This window comes from Olea europaea, chromosome 6 (genome assembly GCF_002742605.1).
Source record: "Olea europaea var. sylvestris chromosome 6, O_europaea_v1, whole genome shotgun sequence".
Taxonomy (NCBI): domain Eukaryota; kingdom Viridiplantae; phylum Streptophyta; class Magnoliopsida; order Lamiales; family Oleaceae; genus Olea; species Olea europaea.
The window spans coordinates 20,004,442-20,023,918 of NC_036242.1; the positions used below are offsets into that span (position 1 = coordinate 20,004,442).

General features: G+C 32.6%; 1 protein-coding gene and 1 long non-coding RNA gene across 2 annotated transcripts; one reads left to right on the forward strand and one right to left on the reverse strand.

The window, feature by feature from the left end:
• Positions 1-7,042: 7,042 nt before the first annotated feature.
• LOC111396109 lies at positions 7,043-10,521 on the forward strand. The gene is made up of 3 exons (XR_002702947.1): positions 7,043-7,522; positions 9,496-9,558; positions 10,348-10,521. It is a non-coding gene; the product is annotated as an uncharacterized LOC111396109 (long non-coding RNA).
• Positions 10,522-15,186: 4,665 nt separating this feature from the next.
• LOC111396110 (receptor-like protein 12) lies at positions 15,187-18,693 on the reverse strand. Its single transcript, XM_023022401.1, has 2 exons — positions 15,510-18,693; positions 15,187-15,434 (listed from the first exon to the last, which is right to left on the reverse strand). Exon 1 carries the CDS (start codon positions 18,575-18,577, stop codon positions 15,512-15,514), a length of 3,066 nt encoding a protein of 1,021 aa, XP_022878169.1. The 5' UTR covers positions 18,578-18,693; the 3' UTR covers positions 15,187-15,434; positions 15,510-15,511.
• Between the last annotated feature and the right edge of the window lie 784 nt (positions 18,694-19,477).

Below are 19,477 nucleotides of genomic sequence, written 5' to 3' on the forward strand. Positions count from 1 at the left end.
TATATATATACACACACACACACACACACACACACACACACATAGTGATTTTTCAATTTTTAGCCATAGAAAATGGATTAAGGGTCTTAAGGTTGGCCCTCCATGGACAAGGGGTATATTATATACCATGTGAATAAGTCTATATCAATCATGGGGGTTGACACCCTCTCTACTCCGGGGAGCTACGCAACTCGATGGAAACATGCACAACTTTTTGTATAGGGCCCAAAATTGAGATCTATAGAAGGTATTGGACTTGTAACTAGATAAACTTTTAACAATTATGCTACTTGTACAATTGTGATTGATCGTAAGCCCTCCATGTGTGTGGTTGTCAAGTGAGATTGTCAACTCCAATTGTACAACTAAAATAATTCAACTTTTAAATGGTATATTATATACCATGTGAATAAGTCTATATCAATCATGCATGTGTACTAATTGATACTTCCCACGTATTGATCATCATCCATAATTTTACCCTGGAACCATGTTTTTGGTATAATAATAATTATGTTATAATGTTCTCTTATGTGATAAAGTGAGATATACTATTGGTGCAATTTATGCAAAATATAATATTGTTTTTATATGATCAGAGTATGCGAGATTTGATTGACTATATAATATTGCTATCACATAAATATGAATATTCATTATAATGTTTTCTTATGTTATAAATATGGTACACAAAATATGATAAAGTATTCACTTGCACGTGCATATTTCTATGTATAAATATGAAAGAAGTAATCATACATAACTCTCATAAGACACTACACCAAAAATTGGTTTTTGCAACACGCAAAAGGCAATATTCACTAATTTAGTGTTGCTAAAAGGGTCTATGACAACATTTTCATAAGCGAATGTTGCCATTGGTTAACATAATTGAGGTTTGGCAATATTTTATAAATGGATTTTGCTAATAAAGTTTAGACATTTTGAGTTGTTTTGCAACGGTTGTTTTCTGCTTTTGGCAGTGTTTAAAAAATGTTGTAGAAACTAACTTTCACAATGTTTTACGTGAAAGTTGTTGGAACTCATTTTTTTGCAACGTTTTATAAGCATTGTTGAAAAAAATTCAATTTTAAGGCACCAACCCAATTTTGCAACGTTTTATTGATTGTTGTGGAAACTAAATTTTGCAACGTTTGTAATATGTTGCCAAATCAACCTCTTTTGCAACGTTTTTGTAATGTTCTTGAAACAATTTATTTTGCAACATTTTTTAAACGTTGTTGAAAAGAAAAACCTAGTTCAACCCTACCCGTCCACTTAAGTAGCCCAATAACCAATTAACCCTACCGGTCCACAAACAACAAATGAAGAAGGCCTAATTGAGAGAAGACGAGATCGAAGCAGCTGCTAAAATCACTCATTCTTCTTCGATTTTTTTGTACAAATCGCTCATGCCAGTAACCATTTCTCAGTTGCCTACACCTGCCGTGGATCTTCCATAGCCAGAGGTGGTGAATCTCATCCAATTTTTGCCTTAATCATGACGAAGATTGCACTGTATAATTGCAATTTGTTTAAAATTTATTCTGTAACATTGTTCTTTCTTTTATTTTTCACATAAGATTCTCGTTATTTCTCATGGGTTTCATCGTTATGTGTTCTATTTTTAAACCTTACATCTCCAGTAGGTTGTAATGTTGTTATTGCTCATTATATTTTTCAATTTTTGGATGTTATCCATTGCTCAAATTTATTACTGGAAGATCATATGTAGTAGCAAAAATGGAAATGACAAAAAGAAAAATCAATAATTTATAGTCGAATCAAAGAATGATTTGTTCAGCAGTTCACAATTCTTGAACTTCAAGCAAGTCATTAATTGACATATCGATCACAAACCTTCACGCATCATGTTCTCAGGGTTGTAATGTGCCTTAAGCTTTGAATATTCTCTTTAGTTTCTGTGTCAAGCCACTTAACTGTTGAGTTTGAGCTCCCACTTGACTCAGAAATACTCTTTTGGTACTCGGCTTCCAAATGGGAGTGGTAGTTCACCACTTTCCTCTCAGCTTCTTCCTTAGCTTGCCTCAATCTTTTCATTTTTCAAGTTTTTAGCAACAATGACAATTTGTTGAGCCTCTTGCTCTACACTCAGTAGCATCTAAATACCCCCAGGTCCTCTCATTGAATCCATTTCAACTGTTTGATAGAAATCAACAGAGAGAAAGTGGTAGTATTTTTTTTTTCAAGAAAATGCAAGAGAATAGAAAAGGCAATGCCATGCAATGTATTTATAATGCAATTATAAGACTACAAAGGTTGCAAATGAGATAATCTTGTAGCATTAATTCGACTGAATTTTTTCCAAAAGTTATTGAATGCAAATGTTTCCTAAAACACAAAGAAGCGGAGAGACAGATCCCTTTTCCTTTTTTTTTCGGTTTCCAAAACACACAGAAGAGCTAGAGCTATAACTTTCAGGGTTATACTCAATCAAAGCTAATTAAATCTTTCTCATTGTGCGTGAAAAAGGTTATGCATAATTAATTAAGGGTTATGTTATCTTCTCAGGAGTGATTATGTGAAATTAGTTGTAGGTTTGTCCTCACCTAGGAGATATTTTCAAATATCTTAGCATGAATATATGAACAAAAATAGGAACAGTGAGTTCCAATGATTTTATATTGGGATTATGAAATAATATATAGTAGTTTAAATAAATTAAAATTGCTACCAATAAATGGATTTTTCAATAAATAAAAGTTTATAGGAGTTTTTTGAGAAAATTCTTAAAAAACAATTTAAAGAATTTTAATAAAATTTGATGACATGTATGACTTAAAAGTTTGACAAAAGTTATGAGTTTATAAAAGATGTGATCAAATTAAAATTTGACAAATTCAAAATTGAGAAATTAACCTAGTTTATTAAACAAGCATGAAGCATGTAATTTTTAAATGTTTGGTATGCATAATTTATTCCTCAGTTGCAATGTTCAGAGTCGACTTTGCTCCTACCTTGTTCATTCTCTATTTTCTCGCTAACACTTTCTTCATGATATGCCTTTAGAAATGATATGAGGGTTTAATTTATCATCATTGATTCTAATGTCAGTAGAGAATGATAGTATTACTTTAAAAAATTTCATGCTTCTCGTCCTTTGCTATCACATTCAATGATCTATTCTTCATAGGCTAAAATGCTATATAAAAGGAGAGAAAATGATAACAATTTACATTCGTGTTTTATTACATGGTATAGCAGAAATTCTAGCAATTCAAAATTTTTTGAATATTGCGGTGTTCAGTCTTAGATAGTAGCTTTGCCTATAATGGATAAAGAGTGGTTGCACTTATCAAGGTTATCATCTGAAATTAGATTTTATGAATCTAGTTACCAATTGAAAACAATTTAATGTATAATGATCATAAAGATTTACTTGTAGATTTTCAAAACAATATAGCGATGGAGCACAGAATTTTGTTGAATAAGCTCGTGAAAATTACAATTCAGAAATGATAGCATGCCTTTGTGTTAAGTGTAGGAAGCTAATGCATCACCATTATGATACAATCTATGAACATTCAGTTATTAAAGGTATGGATTAGATATATACAGTTTGGGTATTTCATGGAGAGAAATCAAGCGAATCAAATTTGGTCGATGTAGAAATGCCTAAGTCGAGTAGGATGTTTAAGGATTTCTATGCACAACATGATGTAGATCCTGAAAATCGTCTCGATGGAAGAGACAAAGAGATTGGAAGTTTAGTTGATGATGCTGAAACTCCTTTACATCCTGGTGGTAGGGCATTTGCAAAGATATCAGCTTTGGTTGCTATGTATAAGCATAAGGCTTCAAATGGTTTATCAGACAATGGTTTCGATGAACTTATAAATCTTGTTCGAGACATAATGCCAGAGAATAGTACATTTCCAAACTTATTTTATGAGATGAAAAAACTTATCAATACATTTGGTCTTGGCTGTGAAAAGATACATGCCTAGCTAAATGATTGAGGAGGAAGAAGTCGTATCAGAAGAGAAGATTGCAACAACAGATCCCAAGTGCAAAGGTTCATCACCTGCCTCTTGATCTAGACTGTTGGAAGGTTTGTATTGAGGAAGTGTATATTGGTAATTTGAATTTATACAGACTTGAAGATGAATTTCGAACTCTTAATGAAGCCATGGAAAGTACTGTTGTTTGGCCAAAGAGCAGTATTAAACTTCTTTGATTAGGATATGATTTCTGGATTTATTACATATACACGTGAATCTATTTCAATTCTCTTTCCATCCCAAACAGAATTTGGTGTTAGTTGCTTGGTACGTATAAAGTGGTTTCATGTCAGAAGGTTTTTGCTTATTCAGATGTGATGAAGTCGACTTTATTGCAAATAAGCATAGAAATGACCAATGAATGATGATGATGACGATAGAAGTTCTTAGATTTTGCCATATGGTTTCTAACAAGAATTTTGGAGTCAATGGTTGGTTAGCTGGTAAGATTTTGGTAATGAGGATTAGAGGTTACTTAGCTTAACTCGTAGGTTTCCTTTAGCTTAACTTGTAGGTTTCCTTTAGTGTGTGTGTGTGTGTGTGTTTTATTTTTGCTATTGAATTGTCAAAACATGATTTTATGCTGAGACTAGAATTCTTGTAGTGGGTAATTTGTTAATGTATGGGAAACCTCCATTATCGATTTGATGTTTGGCTCCTTTTCAGTGCATTGTAGTTTAGTGTATTATCTTTATCATCTGATATTTAAATATTCTATGAATAATATATGGCATCTGTGGGGGACATGGAAACTATGAAGTTTTGATGCTTCCATGGGGATGTATTATATTGGTTTCATCGTGGAAATATCTTGAGCGCCTCTATACCTTTTGTATTTTATAGTTTTGAAGAATACCAAGTTTCACCGTTGTTTCTTCACATAATGAATATTCCTTTAATGTTGGTGTTTGGCATTCTCCTTTTCGTGTGTCCCAGGAGAAAAAAAAAAAGGTGTTGCACTAAACTAATGAACTGCATATAAGCGTTTGTGATTGTCTTGCATTTGTCACAATTATGTCATAAAAAGTTTCATGGTACAAAATTTCAAGGCAACATCTCTACATAACCTTATCCTTATAAATGGAAATGGAAAGTTTTGTTATTTGAATGTTTATTTAGTGGCTGTTGACTAATAACATCCCTATGGGGCTAGTTGATTTCACAAGCCGATCCTTCCCCAAGGTTCCTTTTTCAATTCTCAATTGATGAAAGGTTCTAATGGAAGTACAGTATTGTCGTTGGATAGAAATTGTTCTAGTGGCAATGGTATTGACCAAGGAGCATTCGACAGTTTTGAGTTTAAGTTTCATAATTTGTAGTTTCCTAATTATATTTTGGTAGTACATGTTTTGTGGTCTACTAATTATATTTTGGTTATACATATTTTGTAGTCTTCTAATTTTATTTTGGAACAGAGAATGTGTTGAACATTTTACAAGTTTATTATGCGAATTATTAGTTTATTATTTGAATTGTTAGATCAAAAAACAAGATTTTCAATAGCATAGTAAGCACATATAAAAAATACGAATCAATTTAAAAAAATATAAAAATGACTAATGACAATGTTTACAAAACATTGGCAAAACCAAAGGATAAGAGAAGATAACATTCGAAAAACGTTGTAAAAAGATTAGTTACGACTTTTAAACAATGTTGCGAAGACTTCAATAATAAATTATAGTGGGATTAGAGCTCAAAGTGGTAAAAAATGAATAGGTTGAGATAGTAAGGAAATGCATGAACTTCAAGAATAAGATCATATTGGGATAAAATTATTGTTCTTTTTATGCACATGTTCATTCATGTCATTACTTACGGAGTAATCACTGATATAGTTATACATTGTAGGCGTAGAAAGATTGATACCAACTCTAAGATGATAAGAGACAACTGTGTAAAGAAGAAAAATGTTATACTCAATTTATAAAGGTATTTAGCTCTTCAAAATGGCCAACTATGTTTACTGATATTACTTCTTGATTGTCTTCCGCTCTCTATTTTAAATAAATATACAGTAAGTTCTAATCTATATTGTTTATATCAACTAGGATAAATTAAATAATTGTAAAAAAAAATAAAAAAATAATAGAAGGGTATCTATTAAGATAAGATGAAGAGTCTTAAAGTCAAACTCCTACTTTTTGTACAATTATATGATATTATTAAATGATTTAAAAACTACTTTCAAAATGGCATAACAAATATTTGGTATAAAATTATTATTTTTTTCAAAAAAAAAAAATGATGGTGAAATTTATTAAATGAGGAGAAAATTAGATTAAATTTTTAGGCCTTAATTTTATTTTTTTTCCTATCGGGTTGAGATGTAATTCAAATAAAACTTTCCACCGAGCCATTCACTAACACAAATTTAAGTATAAGACCAAAAAAAAAAAAAAATGAGCATCAAAATAGAATCTCATTAAATACTCCAACTTAGTATTATCTAACGCTCAAAAGCTACTAAATAATTCAAATCAACATTTAATTATTTTGTGTTTGAGTACTATCATGTTTAGATAAGCTTAAAAGATTTAATTATAAGCGAATAAGTTTGATTACGTAATGTTTTATTGATTAAATTTACATTAAATTAGCTATTCATTTTGATAGTATTGTAATAGTTGGTTAAAAAATAAATGATTCTTAACGAAAAAATACATCTCCACAAAATAAAATCCTTAAAAGTAGCTTTTACATTTTTCTAAATGCAGCGTTATATGCTCTTATGTACCTAATTACATTCTATTATATTGGGAATGGTGTAGCCTGACCAACTTGTTACAAATATATATCTAAAGGTTGGACCTCAATCTTAAAGTTTCTCACCGCCCCTATCTTGGAGCATCGTGAACGAGGTAAATCGCAGGTTATGCTTTTAAGGGTACAGGGTGTAAGACTGCTTGTACACTTGTATTTACCCAAAAGTCAAATCCATATTTCAGGATTTGAATCCTTGACGCGACAAATTTAAGTAAAGCTGAATTTCTCCACCCCTCTTCTTTTTACCACTTAGAGATGTGCCTTGGGGTGACAAACATATATCTAGTTGTAAGAACTTAGATGCTGTAATTATTTCTGAGCATTGTTTTTTCAGAATAAGATCAAATTGATTTTTATTGAAACTTGTAGAAATGGAACAGTTGATTCTACGCGTGTACTTAAAAGATTATTGCAAAATGGATCGACTCTATTATTCCTAATTTTTATCTATGAGTAGGTATATCTACACGTTAATTTTTTATAAATTATGGTTTAATTGAGGTCAAGATAAAATTGCTTACTCCTAAAAGAGGGATGGATTATATGCAATGAAAGTCCACCAAACAGAACATAATTGAAGTAGGGCAGCAGCTGCAGTGTATGCGATTTCTCCACCTCCTAGTTGGCTCGATTTGTAATCTGCGAAGTTGCTGTCGCCTGTGACGGTGACGACTAGTCGCCGTCGAGTCCGACAGTGACTGTTGCGGTGGTCCTGGTCCGGTGGCTTGTGATTTGTGAGTTTTTTCCTTCACTGTCGACTCTTCTATGTTTTTGTTTTTGGTTTTTTCTTCCTTCAGTTTTTGTTCTGTGTTCTGCCACTGCTGTCACTTTATTCACACAAAAATCTTCACATAATCACATAATTCACTTTTTTATTTATTATTTATGGATTATGATTTATGTTTTATGAGTTAATTGACAAAGAAAAGAGAATTGTGAGTTTATGATTTATGATAAATAGTTTATGTTGAATGAGTTAATGAGTTATAATTTATCATTCATGAGTTTTGATTTGTGATTTGGGAATTTAGGTTTAGGAAATTAGGGATAAGTGTGAAAGAAAAAATTAAGGGTAATTGGCTTTCGTAAATGTCCATACCTTTCATATTTTGGTATTTTTGCCCCTATTTTCACCTTTCTTGGCGCTAAACGTTATTTTCACCAATTTTGGACAATTTTACCCTTCATTCAAATAAAAAAAAAAAAAAAAAAAAAGGAAAGGAAAAAAAAAAAAACAAATTGAAACACAACCCCCAATTTTTAAAAAAATTACAAATGACATCCAGTTTCTCTTCCTTCTTCTTCAAGTGTGTGAAGAACACCATTTGACTCCAAAATTTGGTAAACGAGTGCTGTAATTTCTAAAATTGAACGATTACCCAGAGTTTTTTGGGTTTGAATTTGAATTTTCCCTAGTTGATTCATATGTTGGGACACATTAGACTTACGAATTGATGGAGTATTATCCTCTTCGTGTGACTACACATTTCGTGAGGTCAAATCCAAAATTGTTGCATTTGGCGGATGAATTGAAACAATGAAATCCATAGCCAACGTCGTTTGACCTTCAATTGCATGGTGATTGATGCAATTTGTAGATTGGAGTCGTGGAGGAATGCCAATTGAAAGGGGATCGGACTGATTTCTATACGTGTTTATTGTTTCTGGACGAACAACCATTTCAACGCCAAATTGGGGAAGACCCATATGCTCAGTAGATGCGCCATGATGAGTAATGTCCTGTGGTGGTAGTCGGCGATCATGGGTCCCACCACCGTCGTCGAAAAATGGCTTTGTCGGCTGCGAGTTCTCTGATTCGAAAATTGGTTGTAGATCTCGATTTTCTAGGTTGTTTGCTGTAATTGGAACATGTATGGATGTGTCTTGGTGAGCTCGAGCAGCCTGTGGGTTGTTTGGAACATGGGCATCCATGGATTTGGTCGAATTCGCAATAATAGGCGATTTTTAGGCAAAATTTGGCTCGATTTTGCTGGGATTTGGGGCTGGAATTTGCGTGGGGATGTTAGGGTTGATGAGGAGATGGTGGTGGTGTTAAAATTCGGTGGCCTTGGTGCTGAAAATTGGGTTCCATGGTTGTTGGCACCTACGTTGAAAATTTTGTATGTATTTGTGACTGATATGTAATTTTTTAAAAATAGGGGGCTGTGATTGCAATTAGTTATTTGCTGTTTTCTTTCTTTTCTTTTTGTTTTATTTGAATGAAGGGTAAAACTGTTCAAAATTGGTGAAAAGGACGTTCAGCGCTAAGAAATGTGATAATAAAGGCAAAAATGTCAAAAAATGAAAGGCATGAACGTTTTCCACAATAGACATGAAAGGTAGGGACGTTTTGTGCCAATTACCCAAAAATTAATGGAGAAGATGTTGGGCTCAATTCAACTATGTGTACTCTTTTTTTTATCAATTTAAATTAAAAAATAAATTGGGGTATTTTGCAGATAACAGGGAAAGCAAGAAGATTATTGTGAGCTTTCTAGATCTGCTTGTCTGCGGCTTCTTTGTCATTTATTATGAAAGCTAGAACATACTTAAGTTATAACTGTGTTTTTCTAGGGTTCTGCGGTTGTGTATACCTCTTAAAGAGTCAGTTTACTTGTATCAATTGTAAAATCTAAATTGGGTTATTCTTTTATATGAAAATTAAGTAGTCGTATTTCTAATGTTGTAATTTCATGTACTTTTGTAGGTTGTTTCAAGTTACTTGGTTGGAGAAAACTGGTTTCATATATGACCCAAATAACTTACCAAAGTTTGTGCTTTGCCCTTTTCCTTGTTTCAATATTCTCCTATATATATTTGTGCCATTTTAATTTGATGAATTTTATGAGTATGAAATTAAAAGTCTAAAATCCAGTTTAGTACTGTTAATTTTGTTTTACATGTCCTGATTGTACTCCAATTTCGCATTGGAGATTTTTGGATGTTAAATTTCTATTGCTTTAATTCTCTTTTCAGAAAGTTTCTGAACTGCAGCTGCAAGACTTGTAAAATGTCTTGTATAAATCGTGGAACATTAGCTAAGTCATTATAGCGTAAAAATCAGTTTTCAATTATTTTCCATATTTAATCTTACTTGTTTATCAAGTTAAGAATTAATTCTAAAAGCATTGGAATATAATTGTAGAGACCAGACCTCTTCTTATTGTAGTTGTTTGCCTTAAGTTCTATAAGCTTTGCCTTTCTGCCTTATACATTTTATATATGCCGTGGTGTGATAGTGATTAAAGAGGAGGAATTATTTCCGTAGTTAAATTTAATCTTATAATTCTAGTTCGTGCATTCAATCAATCTGATTCTAGCAGGGATTATGGGTTCTAATTATTGGATTTATTAATGATAATTTTGAAAAAAACTAGTCTAAACGCTGTGGTATTTCTTGGAGAAGCCTTTACTTCTGGGTTCCTAGGTTATCCAATAGCAATATCGAATAGTCTTTGAATACATTTGTTGAATGTTTCTCTGATTTATGAAGATGCATAAATTCTGGAGTAAGTGGTTGCTGGCCTTTGTGTCTGATATTTTTCTGCATCGTCTACAGTTTAAGAATTTCACTCACCAAATACAAGATGGCTGGGGGTTGGCAACTGATGGGAAAGTTATATTCGGATTGATAATCATTCAATCTCTTTTGTGTTACATACATTCGAATTTGATAATGAATTAATAATATTTAATTTTAAACTTATTCCTCAAGGACTATACTCTTTACTTACTACATTTTAGTTGTCATCGATTCCATACGTTTGCAAGATTTCATTAAACAAGTTTTTGACGTCGTTGTTGGGGAATAAAGTGTTTAAAGTGAATTTATTAATTTTTTTTTATATTCAGATTAGTTTTTGTTGTTTTTTGCTCTTTATTACATGCTTGATCTCTCTCGTGCTTGCATTATTTTGTTGGTTTTCTATAATAAAATATTTCTCGAAGGAAAATATGGAGAATTATGGTGAATTTAATTTTCATTGAAGTGTTGTTATATTTATATTTCCACTTTCTTAGTGTTGGTTTTGAATAATGGTAACAAGTACCCATAACTCAGTAATGAAATAAAATATGATGTAGATATAAAAATTACGACTTGTAAATTTATTATTCTTAAAAAATATTCCCCTTTTGTGATCAGTTACAAAATTATTAGAAATATCTCCAGAACACTCCAAGAGACTTCCTAAAAAGTTTGCTATTCCGAGCATATATAGAGGATTTCATGCTTTGTAATTGAGTGCCTGAAGAAATCTTTCTCGCTAAATTATTGTAAGATAAGTTCAAAATGCTGAGAAAATTTAGATATGCAAGAATATTCGTTATCTCCTTGAAAGCTATTTTCAAGACAAGTAAGGGAATTCCAACGTCTCCATTTGACCACTGTTTGAAATGGTATTTTTGGGTCAAATGATTTCTAAATAAGTTCGAGAAACTCTTGATTCTATAATAAAATATTTCTCGAAGGAAAATATGGAGAATTATGGTGAATTTAATTTTCATTGAAGTGTTGTTATATTTATATTTCCACTTTCTTAGTGTTGGTTTTGAATAATGGTAACAAGTACCCATAACTCAGTAATGAAATAAAATATGATGTAGATATAAAAATTACGACTTGTAAATTTATTATTCTTAAAAAATATTCCCCTTTTGTGATCAGTTACAAAATTATTAGAAATATCTCCAGAACACTCCAAGAGACTTCCTAAAAAGTTTGCTATTCCGAGCATATATAGAGGATTTCATGCTTTGTAATTGAGTGCCTGAAGAAATCTTTCTCGCTAAATTATTGTAAGATAAGTTCAAAATGCTGAGAAAATTTAGATATGCAAGAATATTCGTTATCTCCTTGAAAGCTATTTTCAAGACAAGTAAGGGAATTCCAACGTCTCCATTTGACCACTGTTTGAAATGGTATTTTTGGGTCAAATGATTTCTAAATAAGTTCGAGAAACTCTTGAGAATAGTTTCAATTAACTAATTTTCAGAAAGTTCAATGCCTTTCAGAAGTCCGAGTGTTATAAATCTTATCCTTTCTGTTGAACAAAAGCAATTTAACATGAATGTTTCTTTAGGTGAATTTTTTTTAGCAAGGAATATACAGTTCAACGACGACTATATTTCATATCTAATTATTGAGGTCATTGAAATCAATGTTGTTATTTGTGAATTAATTACAATTCACAATTCACTTGCCCATTTTATTTTACGCATGGTTTAGTAGGAAATGCACTAATTTTTAGAAAGACCACCCAATCTGAGATAATGCATCTAAAAAAAAAAAAAACATTATGACTTGTTCTAAAGATTTAAAATAAATAAATAGAGTTCACTATGTAGTTCTGTGTACATTTAAAAGTGGTTCACATCAAAGCCTTTCTTGTTGAATTCACCATTGTTTTAAGTGGATGGTAAGAAGTTACAATCCCTTCTCAAATTGAAGCAAAAAAAAAAAAAAAAGTTTTGAGTTAAGTGCTTCAACATAGTATGATGGTAGACAATGATTCTGAACTGAAGTTCGTCGTTATACATCGATGAGTGCTTAGAAGTGATTATAAGCTGTGAGTTTTTTGAAATGTTGTGAATTAAAAATGAGTAATGATTTTGGATCTTACGAAATATGTAAATAAAAGTATGCTTAATTAGTTAAATTATAATTTACGTTTTTCCATACAAGAACAAAAATTGTCCATGTGTCATGCTATAAAAAATGAATTTGGCTTAAACGTGGGGAACGTTGGAAACTAAATTGAAGTAAATAAAGCAACTAAGAAAAATAAGGAACGATAAGAACAGAAAAATCATTTAGATTAATCTTCTCAAGGACCATGATGTCTACCCTTTAAATGCTTGTACTACATTTTTGTTTTTCCCTTTTCTCCTTCCTCTTCTACTTTTGATTTCATCTTTCACCTATGGCTTTGAGCATATATCATACGTGTATACAATCAACTGATAAAGGCAGCGTCGGACTGATTCAAGATGTCAATGTTTTGGGCTTAAAATAATAATGTTCCTTGTCTTTCACAACCAAGTGGGAAGTTTGAATACTAAGACTGTTGAAGATTGTCTATCGACAATTTCAAATGTTTCATTTTTAACAACTTAACCTAACCTCTTAGATAAAGTATTGAGAGAAGACGAAGACATATTCCTGTCTCGGAATCACCAATTTATGAAAATTGTCTCGTATCAAAGACTTCATGGTAAAGACACTTTGAGTAAATAAATTTTTTCCTAATTCCATTTGGCAACCTAAACTTTTAGACAATATACTTCAATGAAGTCAAGATTAAGATACACATTAATGTTTGGTGGTGATAAAGAAAACCCGCATGATGTAATGACCTATAGACTTATGGAGTGACAAACACAGAATGAATTGTTTATTGTACATTCTTCTTGAATCCATGCAAAACAAATGGGGCATTGACTTCATGTGGCTGAGTTATTTCTTGGAAAAATCGATTATTTGCAACAGTCAAGTGGGTCTCATTTTATTTCTTTAATGTAAAATACATGAGTTTTACTATACAAACAAGGTGAGTGACTGGGGGTAAAAACGGGAGACACGTGTCAATTTTTCATTAGACAATTTAAAAAACAGGAGTCACACAGGTATTGTCAACGCAGCACCTGTCAAAAAAGCCTGTAACCTCACCCTATGCAAGGAGCGTTACGCAGCACCTGTCAAAAAAGCATGTCACCTCACCCTATGCAGGGAGCGTTACTCAAAATAAATGACCATTTCTAACAAGAGACAGACTGAAGGAGAAGTCAACATTGGTGGCTTTTTTGAAAATATCCATTTCGCAATTCCACTTTTAGTGTGACATGTGAAACGTGTGGAGTATAGAATTGACAATTTAGAGGAAATAATTATTTACCGAACTTTCCCTACTCAAACGTTCATGTAGTAGGTCATTAATATTATATTGAAAGAATTGTCAAGAAAATCTATCCAAATCTCATAAATTTGTCCAAAATAGCCACTCCAAAAGGGAGGTTAAAATACATTGACTTCGTAGATGGGCATAGATCCATGTCAAGTTGTACTTTGATTATATACACAATTTTTTGAGCCATTCTTCTTGGACAACCCCCTGGTTGTACCAGGGGATTGTCCAAGAAGTTTGAACCCAATTTTTTTGAGTTTGGTTTTTCCAAGAAATTTGATCTACACATTGATGCAACTTAACAGATGATGAATTGATGTTGATGCTTGAGGGTGTACGATGCACCAAGTCCATCCCACATTTGATTGGCTCTAATTGACTAGGAGGTGTCTGTGATTGTGCCAAATGGTAAGAAAGGACAAAGTCAAACCATAGCAATGGTGTTACCATGTGAAAGAATTCGTATTGGTTGGTTTTTATGAGTAATGACTTCTCAGGTCTTAAATTGAAGAAGCTGTGGCTGCAACTTGCTGCTAGTTACTACACGGTTTTATTACAACAACGAAATAAAGAATTAGTTTTAGCGACGGTTTTTATCGAAAAGTTTAATCTATCATTGGCAAATATTAATCTTTGATCTTGCATAGTATTATTTGATTTCCTTCGGCATATTTTCTTCCGTTGGGGAGATTATTATCTATTATTAACTACAAATTGTTTTCTTGTTGACCATAAAATTTGATGTATTGAATTAAATAGTACTCGAAAATCAAGACTGAATCAATAAATATGTAACTTCTGCAGCTACTGCAATCACAAAATTGCACAAAATTTGATGTGGTTTGTGTTAATCAAATTCATGCATTTGAGTCTCTGGCTATATCATTGTAGTTTGTGTGATTTTGATGCACGTATGAAGTGTGCAAAGAGCCATATACAGAACTAGTAACCTCAAAAGATCAAATCCTGGAGTATTCAGCCCCAAATTCAACATTCTTTTTGTACTCTTCTGTAAATGGCTTTTGAGGGTTCCCTCTATTATAACTTACCCCTCGATTAAGGATCGACTTAATATTGGGTATATTGAGTATTCCATATTATGTATTAAGTTGTCTACTATTCGTATTATTGAGGCCGATTTTAAGTGAACATAATCCTCCATTGTGAGAAAACAACTATAGTTTTGTGTTTGCTCTGTAAGGAATATACAATTTTAAGCAGCATTATCTATATGTTCTCATTAGCACCTCCGCAGTCAATGCTAAGTGAAATAAATTTAGATTTCCAAATGTTGTTCTTCGCATTTTTTCTAAAGCATTAGTGGACCCTCACAATTTTATTAGCGTACAATTGAATATTTCCAACATATAGTGGAGTTTAAGATTTATTTTTTACTTAATTGCATTTTGCACTAACGAATCTAGAAAGTGGCTTGAGTTTTTTAGTACATACAAATTAAATAAGTCATATACGTGAATAAAAATAGCTAAACCAACTAATTAATCAAGTGATATACTCGATCTCCATTAAAATTTATTTTTACATCAATGGTTAAGCACAACAAAGCTAGTTATTTGTATGAATTGAGATCTCACAAATTGATATTATTTTTAAAAATACTTAGAAAATAAGACAATGGTGATAACTAGAATAGAAATAAAAACACTGCATAGTCCCTGCACCTCTCCAGCCAACATATTGTTTGAATGGTAGTCAGCACTTTCTTGTTTCCCAGAAGGGGCTCCTGATTTCAATAACAAACCAAGTCAATATTTGGATATATAACAACCAAATTGATCAAGTAAATTTAAACGCTTACCTTTACGTCTGAAATTTTCTCTTCAATCTTGTCACATAGATTGTTGTTGTCACGTGCATCCAGTTTCCAACGTTATTCCAAAAGTTGAAGTAGGAATGTCTCCAAGAATGCTTGAAGAATAGAGTTATAACAACTACCCAGAATCCAGTAATGAAACCAAATACCATGCAAATATAAAAATCGCGAGTTATAAACACATCATCTTCTTCAAAAATATTTTCCTTTCCGAGATCAATCACAGAACTATTAGAAATATCTTCAGGACACTCTGTCAGAGGCTTTCCACAGAGTTGGCTATTACCAGCATACATAGAGGAGTTGAAGCTTTGTAGTTGAGTGCCCAAAGGAATCTTTCCTGTCAAATTATTGTATGATAAATCCAAAACATCGAGAAAATTTAGATGTGCAAGGCTGTTCGGTATCTTCCCTGAAAGCTGGTTTCGAGACAAGTCAAGACATTCTAACGTCTCCATTTGACCAATGTTTGAAATGATATTTCCCGTCAAATGATTTCTAGATAAGTTCAAGAAAACTAAACCCCTTAAAGCAGAAAACTCTTGAGGAATAGGTCCAAAAAGCTTATTTCCAGAAAGATCAATGCCCTTCAGAAGTCCTATTGTTTTGTATTCTGAATCTCGTCCTTTCCATTGAACAAGAGCTCTGTTAACGTACAATCCAGAATCACGAATTAAGAAATATGTCAAAGTATTAGTGATTTCTATTGAACTGTTCTTTTGAACCAAAGCAGTAATATTGTTTAAACACCATGATATTCTTCCTGAAATATTGTTTCTAGAGAGGTCCAAGACAAGGATACTGGTGAGGCCGCAAATTGTTGAAGGCATGATTCCATCAAATTCATTATGTCGAAGGCTAAGAACTGTCAAACTTGTTAAATGTGTTCCTATCCATGCTGGAATATTACCGGTTAACTTGTTTCCTCCCACATCAAGCGTCCTCAATCCCGTGCAATTTCTCAAAGTTGAAGGCAATTCACCAATGAAATTATTGTTGCGCAAGTGTAATATTTCAAGATGATCCAAACTGCCCAAAGTGGGGGGAATTTTACCTAAAAACTTATTATTTGCCAAATCCAGAACCATTAATTCACTCATGTTGAACCAGCAATTTGGAAGCTCTCCTTCCAATTGGTTATCAGAAAGATCGAGCATGAGCATGAATGAGGCCTCAGGTACCGTGCATAAGTGAAAAATGGATCCCGAAAACATATTTTTGGAAAATCTTAATTCTTGAGAATGAAAAAGAAATAATGGAATTGGACCTGAAAAATTGTTATAACTTAAATCTACAACTTCACGAATAATCAACTCTGAGGACAAATTAGAAATTTTACCTCTAATATTGTTATTAGAAAGATCTAAGTATTTTAAAGAAGACATATTCCATAACCAATTAGGTAATGCATCTGATATACCAGCAAAAGAGAGATCAAGGATTCTAAGATTACTCTGAGTTTGAATCCAATTTGGAAAATGAGGCCCCAAATAGCAATGGCTGAGTAGCATTTCTTCCAATTGAAAATGAGGAATCCAATCTGAGCTCAAGTTGAAAGCCAAGGAATTGAAGGATAAATCTAGCAAATGTAAGTTGGCAAAGTTTGGAAGGTTCCATTCAGTGATTGTACCTTCCAACAAATTTGAAGACATTTGTAAACTTTGGAGCTTGGAAAGTTTCACAATACCTTCGGGTAACCTTCTAAATTGGTTGTAAGATAAATCTAAAATTTCTAGACTTGAAGGTAGCTCAGGGCTTTGTGGGTGAAACCCATTCAGCTTATTGTTGTTGAGGATCAACGTTTTTAAGGATGAAAATTTGGTAACATCTCGCAAAGGACCGTTTAATTCATTGCATGATATGTCTAGTTCATACAAATGACTTAAATTCCCCAAAGATTTTGGAAACCCCCTGCGGAACGTATTGTTTCTCAAAACAAGTTTCTCAAGAAAAATCAATTCTCCAAAGGCATCAGGAATAGGACCCTCTAATCGATTATAGGAGAGGTCTATGCTAGTAAGACTTGCACTGAGGTTAAACAACCAATGGAATGCAAAAGAGGAAGTGAGATCATTGCCGGATAAATCGAGGATAGACAGATAGGGTAAAGAAGAATTAGTAAAGATATCTAAATAAGGCACTGTGGTGGAAAGTTGACAGAATGACAAATACAGTTCCTCAAGGAAAGGGAGCCTTGTTATGTGGAGCAACCAGTTGGTTTGATTCATAAGGTTCATGCCACTCAAGTCAAGATATGACAGCAAAGAAAAATGAGAAAGCCACTCAAGGTTCTTGACTCTCAAATCATTACAACAAAGGTGAAGAGTACGTAGGTTTGTAAGGTTCCCAAGTTCGCAAGGAACTTCACCAGTGAAGTTTGAGCCTTCAAGTTTCAAGTGCCTTAATTTCTTGAAGGAACCAAAGAATCTTGGCATTTCACTTCCTCCAAAATCATTAAGAGTCAAGTCAAGATATGACAGCAAAGAAAGATGAGAAAGCCACTCAAAGTTCTCGATTCTCAAATTGTTAAGACCAAGGTCAAGAGTATGCAGATTTGTAAGGTTCCCAAGTTCACAAGGAACTTCACCAATGAAGTTTGAGCGTGCAAGATTCAAGTACCTTAATTTCTTGAAGGAACCCAAGAATCTTGGTATTTCACTTCTTCCAAAATCATTCCAACTCAGGTCCAAATAATTCAAATGCTGCAACTCAAGCAGTGCGGGGCTAAGCTTAGCAGCCTTCAGATAAAAAAGGTCGACCAACAGATTTACATGCAGATCGAGTAAAACTACGTGACCAGTTCTATTGCTACATGAGATGCCCATCCATTTGCAACATTCCTTTTTAACTTCTTCACTTCCCCAGGATGAGAGTATGCCATGGTCGTCAACAAGGCCATGCTTAAACTCGAGAAGAGCTCGTCTTTCCCTGTCTATGCACCTAACTTCAGCAGCAGATACTGAAGTAAGTTTCATGCATAGTGAAAGTAGAAACATCAGCACACTCAATATTTTGATGAATCTGTTCATCTCAATAATTTTTTCTGATATCATATTTGTAGTAATTGAAAAAGATTGAAGTTTTTCAAGTGCATGCAATCATATTATATATGAAGCACAAGTAGAGGATGTATGTCCCACAATGAAGTAGATTCCACCATAATTTCTTCTAGCGTGCATAACGGGCTATAAAATTGGTCTTTATAAACATCTATTCATGGGGCCTCAATTACAACACAATGTCACTGTAATCCTGGATGCGTTAAAGATTGATTTATGATTTTTTAAGTTGAATCTTACCTTTAATTATTGTCAATTAAGAGATTAATTATTGTTATTATGATATTAACCACTACAAAGAAGTCCCAAGTGAAATTGTCTAGGTTATGTCATCTACATGACACAATCCAACACGATATAACTTTTAAAATAAATACAGCACACGACTTCATGAAAAAACTTTTAACATGAAATATAAAAAATATAATTATTTGAAATATTCAACTTGATTATACCAACAAAAGAGATATCATGATGATATATTACGAGTTTTAAGCTATTTCAGAAAATATATGGTACATATTGTAAGAGTAGAGGTTTATATTTTGTAATTGAAGTTTTTGAGTTACCAAGCAAATTCGAACAAAAAATGGTTCAAGTGAAAAACCAAATTTCTTCTAGACACTAACATAACTAGTTATAAAACATTGTTCATCACTCAGCTTATAAGAAATTTCACGTTGGTCATCATACTTTATTTTGTTTTGAAAAAGTCATTAAATTTGACCAATCAATTAAATTGCATTAAGTATTCTAACAGAATGTATAGTGCGTAATTGCTGGACGTTAGATTGCTATCTACCGCATCAGGCATTCTATTAGAAAACAATTAAAATCTAAACAAAGATTTTTATTTTATTATTTTTTTTAAAATAAAAATTTAAACCCATTCAA

Coding starts and splice junctions, on each gene's coding strand:
- LOC111396110 (XM_023022401.1), bottom strand. CDS start 18,577: ATGATATCAGAAAAAATTATTGAGATGAACAGATTCATCAAAATATTG.